The following is a 15,649-nucleotide window of genomic DNA, read 5'->3' as shown; positions in this document are numbered from 1 at the left end:
AAATTTGGCTGTTAAGTGCAGAAACAGTCAGCATAAACACACCTTTTTTAAAAAGGTCTTATATGATGGGTTTCGCTCTTTGAAGATGCTGCTTTTATTTAGATTGAGATGAAAAAAAAAAAAAACAGGGTGGAAGGGGTTATTATCTTAACTAGGGGCTAATGTCCAAAGGTCATATTTTTTTCAACATGATTTTAAGGGCAAAAGACCTAATTTTATTACTCATTGGATCAGACTGTCCATATGCACTAGAGGATATTTTGGGGCAATGAATGTTTTGGCTATGGAAAATTTAGACAAGGCAATAACTCCGATGGTTAAGGTTAGGCATATCTGTTTCTATTTTATGTTCATTTACTCCCTGGCTGTTTTTATCAGCTTGTCCAGATGTGGGCCAGAAGGAGAAGAGGATTTAATGAGGCTTAAAAACAGTCAATTGTCAAACATCAAAAATGGAATCCCTGGACTTCCCGTGTGGCTCACAACATAACTACTCGGCGTTGCTTCTACAGTGGCTGTGGCTTGACCCCTGGCCTGGGAACTTCCATATGCCGCAGGTGCGGCCACTTGTTTAAAAAAAAAAAAAAATGGAATCACTGCCACTGCCCATACACCACCCTCCTCCCCATCTCGGACCTACCAAACACACACAGAAACACCAGGTCCTTTTCTTCACCAGTGGGATAAAGTGCTCTGGAAGTAATTTGTTTTCAGTACTCAGTCCTCATCTAATCCTTATTCCCAGTGTCTGGCTAACTATGGACTGGATGGTCTGGGCCTGAAACTGGCAGGATTCCACCTTCCTCCCTTTTCACACGCCTGCCCCTTTCCTCCTTCCCTCCCCATTATCAAAGAACAGACACAAATACACACACATCTTTTTACAGCTCATTGATTGGTGTTTAATCATCAACATCTGAGTACTTCAGTTGGTCTGGTGTAAGTTTGACCTCTACACATCTGACCATTTCTCCAGAGCTTTTTCTGGAGTATCAACAGAGACAGCAAGGTCGCAGGGTCCAGGTGGACCAAGGGAAGTGCTTGGAGAGGAATTACTCTCCTGGACTTCTTCATCCTCTTTTGACTGATTTTCATTCTTTTTCTTATTCCGCCGGTGGTAGCAGACAAGTATCATGGACTTCTTCCCTTTCTTACACCTTTCAGAATTCTGCTGAAGGGCCAGCTTTATTTTCTTGATTATTTTCCTAACCTGGTAGGAAAACAAGATGATACAGAAAGACATTGGTGTTGGGAAAGAGGATGGGAGGGTGGACTTGGAGAGAATAGGTGTGGACTGAGGAGGGGTTTTGGGCCAGCCAAGGGGAAGCTTTGGGTAGGGGATAAGGAGGAAGCATATGAGGAGGGTAATCTGACCTTCTCCTTTTCATGGTCATCAAGGTCACAGGAGATCTTCCAGTTCCTTCCTTTGACACTTGGGCTCTCTTGCGTCAAACTTCTGGTTTCTATCTCTGAGTCGGAACTAGGCTCCTGAGGTTCCTCAGTAACCTCTGCCATGTTGTAGCAACTAAGGCCTACAGGCGCCTAGCCTCTCTATATATATACTCCCAGAACAATGAAGGGCCACGCCCATCAGTTTTGATTGGTCAGCAAGAAATTTCTTCAGCCAATGGTAGCCCCGGGGGGGCTTGACATCACAAAGCACTAACTGAAAATTCATGGGGGGAGGGGAAGGATGCAGAGTTGTCTAGATGCTCTGGGTAGAGAAAGGTAATGCTTCCACAAGACCCATTAAAGAGTTTTCCCAAACTGACCTTCCACTCTTCTTCATCTTCTCCGGTTCAATTCTTGTGGTGTACATGGCAGTGAGAGCGTGTTTCCTCCAAACCATTCCACATGACCACCCCCATGCAGTGTTCAATTCTGTTGTCTCACAGATCTCATCACCTAATATTTTGTGGGGTTTTAAAAAGTTTTTTTTTTTAATTTTAGAACAGTTTTACATTTACAAAATAATTGTGAAGATAATACTCATGTGCTATACAACTCATTTATTAACATTATACATTAGTATGGTACATTTGTTCAACCTAGTGATCCAACACTTAAACAGTATTATTAACTACAGTCCATTCTTTATTCAGATTTCCTTAGTTTTTACCTATTGTCCTCTTTTTGTCCCAGGATCTCATCCAGGATACTCCTTCAAATTTAGTCATTCCATGTTATGCCTTCTTAGACTCTTCTTGGCTGTCCCAAGTTTTTTGGACTTCTTAATTTTGAGGACATTTAAAGTTTGGGGTTTTGTGTTTTGTTCTGCTACACTGTATCCTCAGATGGTGTTGAACATATAGATAAAAGTTTTTATAAGTTTCTTCTTGCAGAGACCTCAAATCAAGCCAGTACCATTAGTGTTACAGACTTCCCCATGGCAATGGTTGAATTAATACATTCACTTTGTCACAGAGGTGACTCAGATGTTCTTTTCCAGTATCCTGAGGGTCAGGATCATTTTTGTTTGTGACAGAGCCATGGTCAGCAGCAGAAGCATTTTATAAGGTATTAGCAAGTCGTTTTACTTTTAGAAGTATGACTTCAGCATCCAATACAGTAGCTGTTCTTCCTTCACATGAGTGACCACCCAATGGCCCTGTATATCAAACAGATTATCGGCCTTTCTCCCAAGCTCTATATAGAAATGGGGCCAACAACTGGTTGAGACATAACCAGTGTTTACAAGGTGAGAGTTGTTTCCTTGAGCTTAGTGTCAGTCAGTCACAGCTTATTTTGGAATTGAGATACATGGTTCAATCTGAGATTCACGAATAGGTCCAGGTTGAGACACATGATTCAACACTACTTTTAGGAGGGTTCCAATCCAATAATCCTTTCACTATATGCCAACTTGCTAAACTGACCTATGTTGGTCAAATCTTTAGCATGGATGCAGCACAAAGAAGCAAGATAAAAGCACAAACTAGCAGGCAGTAACTCAAAGTGCGTACATCAGAGCCATTTAAGAAGCCAAAGCAATAGAAGAAAGACCCCCGATAGTGATGGACAGTGCCTTGATGTTCTGCTCACAGGGTCAATTATTATAATCACTCCACAGGGACAGGATGAATCCATCAACCAAAATTTAGCTTGAAAGTCAAGACTGATGACACACAAACCCAGAGAACATGAAAGAAGTTTATTATTCACATAATGAGGCTTTCTGGGAAAAAGCAGGGCAGGCTCTCAAATAGGCTCAAGGATGGCTTAAGAGAGCAGAGAAAGGATATTGGCTTGGCTTTTTGGTGGTAAGGAGATGAAGCTGGAGGGTTCCCACACAAAAGCCAGGGCTTGCACAGTCTGAATTTCCTGCTGGCCCACAAATGATAGTGTCCAGGCTTTTTATGAGATATAGGCAATTAGGGGATGAGGAAGTGGTGGGGCTCCTTTATAGAATAATGTTGTATAAATGCAAAGTATTTAGCACAATTGAGAATTCTCAAAAACCATTATAACCAAGCTTCTCAAAGTGTTTTTAGTTTAAACTGCTTTTCAGAGTTCCCATCATGGTTCAGCAGAAACAAATCCAACTAGGAACCATGAGGTTGCAGGTTCGATCCCTGGCCTCACTCAGTGGGTTAAGGATCTGGCATTGCCGTGAGCTGTGGTGTAGGTCGCAGATGCGGCTTGGATCTTGTGTTGCTGTGGCTATGGTGTAGGCCAGCAGCTACAGCTCCAATTAGACCCCTAGCCTGGGAACCTCCATATGCCACGGGAGTGGCCCCGAAAAGACAAAAGACAAACAAACAAACAAACAAAAAACTGCTTACTACTTTTCACTAGATTAGTATTTCCAAAATTATGGTCCTTTAAATATTACGTAAGGTAGCTTAGAATTATCTTGGTTCATCAACAGAGAAACTGTGTAGAAGGAGTAAAGACTGCTAGCATCTGGCAAGTCTGACACACTATCTATAAAAGAGCAGATCTAATTGCACTATCTGCAGAATTATGAGGGGTTTCTTACATTTTTCCCATCCTGGATGATTACTGTAACATCTAAAGACTGTAATAATAATTATAGACCCTAACATTTATTTTTTTTTTTGACTTTCGTCTTTTTAGGGCCACACCTGCGGCATATGGAGGTTCCCAGGCTAGGGGTCTAATCAGAACTGTAGCCACCAGCCTACACCACAGCCACAGCCACGCCAGATTGGAGTCACAGACGCGGCAACACCCGATGACCCTAACATTTATTGACCACTAACTCTATGTAGGAATTGTGGTAAATAGCCATATACATATTTAATCCTCATCACAACCCTATTGAGATAAGAGGCAAAATAGCAGTTTCTGTCATCTCTACCAGGACATCTCCATTCCAATTGCCAAAACAGAAAAGAACATATAGGAGAGCACATGGAAATTTTTATGGGCCAGGCTCAAAAGGGGCATGCATTATTCCTGCTTACATTTCATTGGCAAAACCCCACATACCAACATCTAACTGCAAGAGAAAAGGAGAAATGTAGTATACCGAGTAGAGGAGGAGAACTTGAATGTTGGAGATCAGCTAAAAATCTCTGTCTCCACTATCCTGTTCATCACTATCCCCAATATTCACAGTAGAGCCCAGCATATAGTAGGTGGTCATGAATATATATGTTGAATGAATGGCTTTGAACACTTTTGGTCAGATATGGAAATCAGAAACATACAGAATTTGGTTAATCAGTGGTTTCTTAGATATGATACCAAAAGCACACGTTAACAAAGAAAGATTAAAATGGAGTATACCAAATTTTTAAAATGTTTTCTTCTGCAAAAATACCATTGAGAAAGTGAAAAGTCACCAAAGATAGAAAAATACTTGCAAATCATATATTTGCTAAAGATGTAGTATCCAGAATACAGAAAAAAAACATTTACAATGAAACAGTAAAAATACAAAGTACCCAACTGAAAATTAGGTAAAGAACTTAGACATTTTGCCAATGAAGATATACCAACAAACGTGTAAGAATGAAGATATAACCAAAGAAGATATAACCAACAAACATATGAAAATATGCTCAATACCATTAGCCATCATGGAAATGCAAATCAAAACCACAATAAGATAGCACTTCACACCCACTCGGAAGGCTATCATTTTCTAAAAAATAAAATAACAAATATTGACAAGGATGTAGATAAATTGAAACCCTCATACACTTCTGGTGGGGATGTAAAATGAGACAGCCTCTGAAGGAAACAGTTTGGTACTTACTCAACAAGCTAAACATAGACTTGCCATATCTCCCAGTAATTCTACTCCTAGCCATTATAATTAAAAGAGTTGAAGGGGGGAGGTGAATTGAGCAACACAAAAGCAAAGGGCAGATAATGTTTCAAGAGGTAAAAAATGGTCGACTTTACTAAATACTATTCATAAATAACATAGGAACAGACAAATGACTACTAAACTTGTTAGCAAAAAGTTCATTGGTAACACTGATAAAAAGGATATTAAAAGAGTGAAAATATTGTAATATAAACTTGTATGATGTTTATTAAGGAGTAAATGTGATTAGAAAGTGAGGCACGGATAGACAATTTAAGAGTTTTGGTGCTAAGGTGAGGAGAAATATGGGACCACATGTGGAGGGAGATTTGGTATTAAGAGAGCATATTTTTAAGAGGGTAGATTCTAGAACATGTCTGTATGCCAATATAAATGACTGAATGATATTGATGATATAAAATATCAAAGGGATAATTGTAGAAGAAAAATACTGAACGAATAAGAGGGGTATTCAGATCACTAATAGATGGGACTCATAGCAAAAGTGGAAGGGTTAGCTTTTCATGAGATTAAGAATTATTTATATATTTTACAAAAGAGAAGGAAACAGTTGCAGTATGGTTACAAATACAGGTAAGATGGTGTGTTTGCTAGGGAAGATATAAAGGAATTTTCTCTTGATTCTTCAGTTTTCTCAGTGAAGGATGAGGTAAGGTAAGATCGTAAAATGACAGGAGTGAGGGTAGGGCTTTGAGGAATTTAGGAGAAGATAAAGTGCTGAATATTCATTTTGAATAATGGAAATGGGTGCATGATATGGAAGGACTGATAAGATATGCAGTCAAGAATTTAAGGTGAGATCAGTTAGCACTGCCTTGTAAATTTCTACAGCAACATGTATCACTTGTATATCGGAAAAAGTAGGTAAATAGCTAGATTGAACAAGGGTTGTGGTTTTGTCAGGGAAGTACTAGGGTGAGAAAGTGAGCAAGGAGATGAAGGTTTATGAAAATAAGTGATACTGATGATGAACCATGGATTCTAAACTGTTAAGGAAAAAGGAAATGAGAAGTATGGTTGGTGATGAAAAGTAGTGGAATTCACAGATTGGAGTACAAAATTGAAGAATTTTTGGAAGGGGGTGTGTGTGTGTATGTGTGTGTGTGTCTGTTCATGCATGTGAGAGAAGTATTTTGGCAGGAATAACAATCATTTGTAGCCCAAGACATGTATATTTTAAAAGCAAGATTACAGAGTTGTTATAATTTTTAAGAATGTCAATGTCTAGAGCATGAACATTAAAGTAAGTGGCTTAAGTATAATGGAAGAAAAATATCACTGGAATTGAGGGCATGAAAGATTTGCAAAGCCAAATATACTAGATGAATATCCACATAGATGACAGATGTTGAAGTTGCCAAAATGGTGGCAGTAATAAAAGTGGAGGAAGAGAAAGTGACTCAGGAAAGTGTCTAATGAATGAAGGCAAAGAAACAAGGAGGGGTAGCACATAATATTATCTATTACCAAGAACTACAAATGAGCTCTTAATTTTGAAAGATAAAGGAGCATAAATGGTTTGAAAGTGACAATAAGGAGCAGCCACCTACTCCACCACAACTCCTTAGATTATGTGAGGAAAACTAATGTTTGCTTAAGAGGACTGCAGGGAAAGTGATTTCCTCAAGGCACAGCCATATTCCAGTTTTAATTCAGAGATTGAGGGAACATAGGAGAAGAAGCTGAAGTTTTTGGAGAGATTTTTAATGATAGACTGTGAGTTACAAAAGTCAGAAAACAAGGGCTTATGAAGATGGGGAGAGAGTTGGGTCCAATTTTGCCAAGTATAGAACAATATGTGGATAAGGGTCTGAATGATGACAGATAATCTGCAGAGTGATTCCTTGAGTGAGACGAGATGGACCCTGTGATTGCAAGGTAGTCTGGGAGGTGAGTAAAGCTCTCTAGACTGGGAATTGCTTAATCTAGACTAACTAGAAACAAGAAGAGTCCAGAAACACTAAATGAAACGTATTTCCTCTAAATATCATGTATCCTGCATGATAGTACAGCTTTCCAAAGATGGACTAGTAAGGACATATAAGAGGGTAGATTTGGGAAGAAAGGAGCGGGTTTGCTCAAGAGTGTGGGTGTGTGTGAAAAATAGCAGCAGCAAATTCTAATGGCAGAGGGTTGTTATTACAGGCATATGGAACCAGGCACTATTCTTGGACAACCTAAGATGCCTGCACATATGTGATCCAGATGCAAGCACTGATGCTTACTGGGCACCTACAAGGCCAAAGCTGGGGAAGCAGGGAGGCCCAGGGTAAGTGGTATTATCCCAATACAAGAATGCATTTACTTAAGACTTTTTAAATGTCAGGTGGGAAAAAAAAAATGGAAAAAAAAGAAAGTAAGTTTTTTTCTTCCCTACCATCTCTCCTCAGGAAGAAGTACTTGGAAGTTGTATTTCCTACATAAATTCACCTGCTAAAACTCCAGGGAGCTCATCAGTGGGCAGATGTTCCCACCCAAGTACGGTTACCAGCAAACATTTAATCAAAATCATGGCTGCATCTGGCTCTCATTAAAAGGTTTCTCTTTGTCATTGTCTTTTAAAAGAACAATTCCCCATGCTTGTAAATCCAGACTCAGAACATCAATTCCACCTGCCTCAGGAGCTTTGTGGCTATACCTTCCTGCTGAGAATCAGCACAGTCCCTGGAGACTCAATTTGAGGAGCACTGCCAAAGTGTTTTCCTTTTCAGGGTTTATCCACTGGAATGTCTAGGAGTGAAGCATAGAGAGGGCAATCCAATCCTAAGATCTGATTTCTTTCATCAAATACATGCAGTGTATATGAGCATCAAAAAGAGAAGGGAGATTTTTTTATTGAACTTCCAACAGAGATACAAGCACAAGTCCTAGAATCACCCAAAGTTAGGACTGTGAATTAGGCTAGGTACTTAAACACTCTGAGCTAATTTTCTGATCTCTAAAAAAATAGAAGGATAATATCTCATACAGCTGTTGTAAAGATCAAATTAAATAATTTATGTAAAGAATATAACACAACAAGTTATAGAATGGAAGAAAATATTTGAAAATAATGTAAAATAAAGAATTAGTATTCAGAATATATAAATAACTTTTACACGTCAATAATAAAAAAATAACTGAATTTTTAAAATGAGCAGAAGATCTCAACAGACATTTCTCCAAGAAAGATATACAAATGGCCAACAAGCACATTGGTCATGCTTGACATCATTATTCATCAGGAAAATACCCCCCCAAAAAAACTCCACAAAAAGATACTATTTCAATATACACTAGGATGACTAGAATCGAAAACTCAGATAATCATACTGTTGGTGAGGAGGATGTAGAGAAATCAGAACCCTTATACACTGTTAGTGGGAATGTAAAACGGTATAGCTGCTTTGGAAAAAGTTTGGCAATTTCTGAAAAATTGCAATTTGTAGGTGTATTTCTAAGATAAACGAAAACATATGTCCACACAAAAACTTGTATATGGATGTTCATGGCAGCAATATTCACAATGTCAAAGATGGAAACAACTCAAATGCCCATTAGCTGGGAAATGGATAAACAAGTATGTCATATCCATACAATAGGATGTCAAAAGGAATGAAGTACTGACACATGATGCAACATAGATGAACCTTAAAAACATCATGCTAAACAAAAGAAGTTAGTCAAAAAAGATCACATATTATATGATTCTATTCATACGAAATGGTCAGAAAAGGCAAACCTATAGAGCCAAAATAGATCAATAACTGCCTAAGTCTAAGTAAGGCAGAAGTTGTGCAGAGCATAGGGGGATAATAGCTACAAGGAACAGCGTTTCTTTTTGAGGTGTTGAAAATGTTCTAAAATAGACTGTGGTGATAGTTGTACGTTTCTGCGAATATACTAAAAAATATTGAACTGTACACTTCAAATGGGTGAATTGTATATAAGGTGAATCATGTTGCAATAAAGTTGTTTAAAAAGCCTGTGTGGTAGCGAGAAAAAGTACAGAAAAACAAAAGTACAACACATTACCTAGAACATAGTAAATGCTTACTAAGTGGTAATTATTATTATTCTATCATCATGAACTATATTCCCATGACAAATTGAGTTTGTCAGGTTCAAAAAAAATCAATCTATGCCAAATGATTAAATTATCAGGAATGAATTAAATATAACCAATAAATCCTAATAATTGAGAGAATGATCTTTGGAACTAGATGACCATAAATTTACCATCACTAACATATGACCCAGAACATATTAACATCTCAGTTTCCTCATCTGTAAGATGCAGGTACTAACAGTACCTGCTTAATTTAATATAAATATTATTAGGAATAAACAAAATAAGGTATGTGCTAAGGCCAGCGCAGTGATTCAAACATAATAAGTCTCAGCAAAAATTAAATCTCTCTATCTTATGCCAATTTCCTACATGTTCTAATACCCTCAAAAGGTCCTTTCAATGTTTATATGCTAACAACTTTTATTTCAAATGTCAAACTTTTCCTGGAATTTGCTTCCAATAATGGTTCACTGCTTGAATAGTGTCAGCTGCCAAAATGTCAATTATTCCAAAAGGCTACATTCTTATTCTTACTGTCCTCAACTGATAAACTGGTGATGGGTACAAGTCACTGATGCTGGCTGAGATAGTAGGTACAAGTCACTGATGCACACTGAGATAGGAGGTATTCTTCATTTTCATCAGCCACCATTTTAGTCATGTGAATCTTTGTCATTCCCTTGGCTACGAGTAAAAAAAAATTATTCATTGAAAAGTCAATGGAAGAAATGTGAGTCAATGACTATAGCTGCCAATATTAGAGATGAAAACTACAACCAGCTAATTCAAGATTGTGCTAACATGAAGTCTTCCACTCCCAAGGTTTTTTTTTTTTTCTTTCAGATTTACTCAAAATCAGTGACCTTAAATAACTAAAGGAAAAACAAAACAAGATGTTCAAGAAGATGTCAAGATGTGCTTGGAAATCAATACACAGTTGCTTTTAATATAAAGAAAAGAAGACAAAACCTCCACAAAATCCCTGCTGGAACAAATCAAGTTCTTCGCTCCAGGGATTAAAGAGAAGAGCAATTTTGCCACAACCATGTATCATCCATCCAGATGTGTGAATTTTTTTTTCAAGTCTATGAAAGCTGTGAATTTCATTCTCTAACCAGAACCCATTCATTGAGTTTAAAGATAACCATATGTACTTTCATAATCAAGCTTAAATTATACTACAGTGGGATAAAATACACTTTATACCTTATAACTTTATTCAGAAATTAAGCACAGAAACTGGCTATAAAAGTCTCAGACTTCATAAATAGCTTCCAAAGTTTTGCTTTGACTCTGGAATTTTAAGTGTTTTATGCTAACTTAACAGAAACATTAACAAAAGGAAAACATACATTATAAGATATTTCTGGGAAAGCTGTGCCCTGCAGCAAGTCCCTACACAGGGAATGGCACATGTCAAGTTCACTGTCTTTTTGCCAATGTGTAAGCATGTGACAGTCTAGTGTGAAAATGTAAGTCCTCAGAAGAAATGTCACGATGCTGCTTCTGAGAACAAGGTGACCTGCCCATCATAGAGATTGTTCTTGAGAGAAAAATCTCTTCAAAGTTTCATTCTGGTTTACACAAGTTAGTAGCATTATTTCCTCCCACGCTTCCTGTCCCCAATTTCTATTCACTGGGCTGTGCATATAGCCTCAGATTTACCCTACTTTCTCCTTGACTTTGTCTCTTCTGAAATGCCTCTGTCTGCTTCCTTGCTGGGCCATGCCTCATCCTGCTCCAGCATCATGCCCTTATCTTGAACACTTCCTTCATGTTAATAGGTAGTGTCATTAGAGCTCACATATTGAGCTTTCACCACATGCCAGACACTGTTCTAAGCTCTTAACATAAATCCTAAGAAGTTGTATTATTAGCTCCATTTTACCAGTAAGAAACTGAGGCTCAGAAAGGATACATGCTTATAGGGTATAGGATATATGCAATTTGCACAAGGACACAGAATTAAGAGTGGCAGAGTTGGAATTTGCAGTCACAATTTATGACTCAAAATGTTATATAATACTGGAGTTCCCATCGTGGTGCAGTGGAAGCGAATCTGACTAGGAACCATGAGGTTGCAGGTTTGATCCCTGGCCTCACTCAGTGGGTTAAGGATCTGGCGTTGCTGTGAGCTGTGCTGCAGGTCACAGATGCGGCACGGATTGGGTGTTGCTGTGGCTCTGGTATAGGCCGGCAGTAACAGCTCCCATTAGACCCCTAGCCTGGGAACCTCCATATGCTGTGGATGCAGCCCTAAAACAAAACAAAACAAAAAACAAAAAAAACCCACGTTATATAATACTGCCTCATTCATTATTCATCTTTCGCTAAATTATAGATGAAAAACATAGTATCTTATTTAATTTGCATTTCTTGATTGCTACTGCAGAAGAAACAGAATGATCTATATGATATATGATATATTGCATATGTGTTCTTTGATTTGTTCTTTTCAAAAATAAAGTCAAATTCAGAACCTTAGAAATTAGAGCTTGGAAGAAATAAAGGATATATTACTGGACAATGTGGCAGATTTGCATAAATTAGCAATATGGCATTTCTTGCTTCTCAGTGGCACTGCTGACCTGTGATACTCAGTGATTTTTCAGGAACTGTTGCCACTGGAGACTATGAAGATCTCCCTCCCAATGACGATTCTCAGGATCTCAGAGGTAAACCCCCAACCACCACCACTGCTCTCTAAACTACAGTATCAAGTATCCTATCGCCTCCAGAGTCACTGGAATCCAAGGCCTGCCACCTTGAGGCACAGCTTGTGAGGTCAGTACAAGTCCCTGATGTCAGTAGAACTCATTATCCCTGGTCTTTTCTCCTAGGCTAAAGGGGTCTACCTTCTCTTCTTGAGCTCTCCAAACCACACGGTCTCCAAACCCCTTGAGGGTTGGTCAGACTAACCTTAATTCCTTCTTAGGCTAGACTAGGTGTTGTAAACCTCAATTCTATGAGTCAAACGAAGATGCCTCTTTGAAATCCTTCACAATGTTCTCCTCTTCCTAACATTATTTTCTAATAATTAAAAACTGAAAGCATTAATGTAAAAACCCAGACTTACTTCCTCATCCTCCCATCAAAGATCTGGCAACAGTAGTCCATGTTCTTTGCAAGGCAAAATCTCTTGGATCCAGTAGTAACTTCTTTTTTCAGACAAATCATGCACAGTCCATTTCCCCACCTGGCTGCTTCATTTTCTTAGGTAAAGTGCCAGATCTCTACAGATATTTGAGTTCATGACTTTGAATCTAGAATTTCTAAACAAAAATCTTTTTAGGATTGACTTCAGGGTACTTGGAAATTCTTATTTTTTGTTTCTTTTTTGGGGGGTGGTTAGTGAAATACAGAATAGCTGTTAGCATGCCCCTACCCAAGGATAAGCCTACATATTAGGAAGGAAGTCCTGGTTAATACTCCTGAGGGAGGGTGGTTGTAATACAATGTCTAGCATATGGTAGGTGGTCAGTAAACATCTGGTGAATGTATGGAAATGTTTGTCTTTTCATTACTGACAAATGCAATGAGAAAAAATATGGCAAGTAATTTGTCAGTAAGTAATCCAATTAATAACAGTAAAATACTAACATCTTTCTTAAGTTAATTGACTGTGTATATTTTTCTTTTAGGAGTTCCCTAACCAAGTATTTGCCCATTTTCTTATTGGAACATAGTATACTAGTGCTGGCACAAATCAGCTTGAGAGAGGTGATTTATACATCTGCTTCAGGAGTTCCCATCATGGCTCAGCGGAAATGAATCTGACTAGTATCCATGACAATGTAGGTTCGATCCCTGGCCTCGCTCAGTGGGTTGAGGATCCGGCATTGTTGTGAGCTGTGGTATAGGTCGCAGCCATGGATCTGATCTGGCGTTGCTGTGGCTGTGGTGTAGGACAGTGGCTACAGCTCTGATTTGACCCCTAGCCTGGGAAACTCCATATGTCACAGGTGCTGCCCTAAAAAGACCAAAAAAAAAAAAGATTTATACATCACTTTATAACTTTGTGTTTGGTGATAGTACATTGGCAGGTTGAAATTATCCATAGTGGGTATATTTGCTCCATGAAAATAGGCAAATGGCACAAATCGGATATGTTAGTTTGCTAGAGTTGCTGTAAAAATTACCAAAAACTGGGTGGTTTTTATCAACAGAAGTTGTCTCATAGTTCTATAGGCTAGGAGTTGGAAAATAAGACTCATACAGATGGTTCCTTCTGAGGCTTGTGAGAGAAAGATCTGTTCCAGGCATCTCTTCTTGGCCTGTAGATGGCCATCACCTTCCAGTGTTTCTTCACATTATCTTCCCTTTGTGTGTATCTCTTTCTCTTCCCGTGGTATTCTTTTATTAAGGTCATGAGTCATATTGGATTAGGAGTCCAACCTACTCTAGTATAACCTCATCTTAATAATTATATCTGCAAAGTGAATATATGGACATAAGGTCACCTTCTGAAGTACTGGACACTAGAAATTCAGCTATGAATTTGGGGAGGATACACTTCGAGCCTTAACATCAGGCCTTTGTGTTTTTTCAGAGAACCAGTTATTAAACATTCATCAGTACACAACTGCCTACAGGCCTGAGATTGCTTTAATCAATTAGGGCTCCACAGAGGGCAGGGAGGCAAGCAATTTAAAACAGAATGGCAAACATGATGACTGTAACCACTGAGGACTACTGGTACCAGGAACTCAGTGTTCCCCTTTCGTGAAATAAGGTACTAAAGAAAATGCAGAAACTTGAAACCATAAAACTCCTAGAAGAAAACAGGGGAAAAGCTCCTTGACATTGGTCTGGACAATGATTTTTTTGACATGACACTAAAAGCACAGGTAACAAAAACAAAAATAAACAAGAGGGACTACATCAAACTAAAAAGTTTCTACACAGCAAAGGAGACAATTAGCAAAATGAAAAGGCAATCTACAGAATGGGAGAAAATATTCATAAACCGTATGTTCAATAATGCATTAATATCCAAGATATATAAGGGGCTGATGCAACTCAATAGCAAAAATAATAATAATAACCTGATTTAAAAATGAGCAAAGGATCTGAATAGGCATTCCCAAAAAAACATACAATTGACCAACAGGCATATGAAAAGATTCTCAACATCGCTAATTATCAAGAAAATGCAAATTAAAATCACAATGAGATATCATCTCAAACCTGTAAGAATAGCTATTATCAAAAAGTCAAAAGATAACAAGTGTTGGCAGGGTTGTGGAGAAAAGGGAACCCTCCTACACTACTGGTGGGAATGTAAATTCGTACAGCCATTATGGAAAACAGTATGGAGGTTACTCAAAAAATGAAAAAGTAGAACTACTATAAGATTCAGTAAATTCACTTCTGGGTATACATTTATGAAATCAGCATTTTGAAGAGATATCGGTATTCCATTTCAAAGATATAGAAACTCTTAATTGTTGATAGGTGAATAAAGAAAATTATACATATAAAGGGATATTATTTGGACTTAAAAAAAAAAGAAATCCTGGCTTTTGCAACATGGTTCAATCTGGAGGAATTTAAAGTTAAGTGAAATAAGCCAGACAGAGACAGATAAATATTTTATGATCTCACTTACATGAGGAATCTAAAAATGTCAAACTTATAGTAACAGAGAATAGAATGGCAGTTACCAGGAGCTGAGGGGGGTGAGGCATATCAGGAGATGTTGGTCAAAGGATATAAACTTTCACTTACAATATGAATAAGCTCTGGAGACTCAATGTACAGCACATTGACTACAGTTAATAATAATGCATTATATACTTAATTTACTAAAAGAATAGATCTCAAGTGTTCTCACCACAAAAAGAAATGGTAACTATGTGATGGATAGGTTAATTAGCTTGACTGTGGTAATCATTTCACTATATATAAATGACATAGTTTTTCAATATAAGTGAAGTATATCTAAAAAATTAAAATGTAGAGCTAATAGATAAAGTTCTCTTACGAGTTTAGGAAGGATTACCTAGGAATAAGTTGTATATGTCTCATTAAAGGGCATCAGAAAGGATGACTACAGTGTCTGTGAAAGTAAAGTCATTGGTGATCCTTTGTACATACTTGACTTCAGTTTAGAAAGTACAAAAACAGTATTATTCAGTTATCATTACAATTAATTTTATAAATGTGAATAGCAATAATCACATGATAGGAGTATATCCACCTGAGTCTAAAGCATATCAATTATGAGCATAAATGAATTTGGAAAAGAACTCAGTGAAAATGGTAAATTAGTTCCTATCAACGGGATTTTCTACTTTTCA

At 37.8% G+C, this 15,649-nt stretch overlaps 1 protein-coding gene and 1 long non-coding RNA gene across 6 annotated transcripts in view; both read right to left on the bottom strand.

The window, feature by feature from the left end:
- The window catches only part of LOC146394805 (uncharacterized), a 655,226-nt gene that overhangs the window by 248,814 nt on the left and 390,763 nt on the right, over positions 1-15,649 (bottom strand). The window lies entirely within an intron of this gene.
- Positions 879-1,580, bottom strand: LOC110257823 (uncharacterized). Its single transcript, XM_021080570.2, has 2 exons — positions 1,375-1,580; positions 879-1,210 (listed from the first exon to the last, which is right to left on the bottom strand). The coding sequence occupies exons 1-2, from the start codon at positions 1,513-1,515 to the stop codon at positions 953-955; spliced, it is 399 nt and encodes a 132-aa protein (XP_020936229.1). The 5' UTR covers positions 1,516-1,580; the 3' UTR covers positions 879-952.

Source organism: Sus scrofa, chromosome X (assembly GCF_054392235.1).
Source record: "Sus scrofa isolate SSC_HxYL_T2T_F1_AM1 chromosome X, Sscrofa_HxYL_maternal_Yorkshire_Landrace_v2.0, whole genome shotgun sequence".
Lineage (NCBI taxonomy): Eukaryota > Metazoa > Chordata > Mammalia > Artiodactyla > Suidae > Sus > Sus scrofa.
Note: the sequence above shows the minus strand (reverse complement) of the source record. Positions and strands in the feature narration are given on the sequence as shown.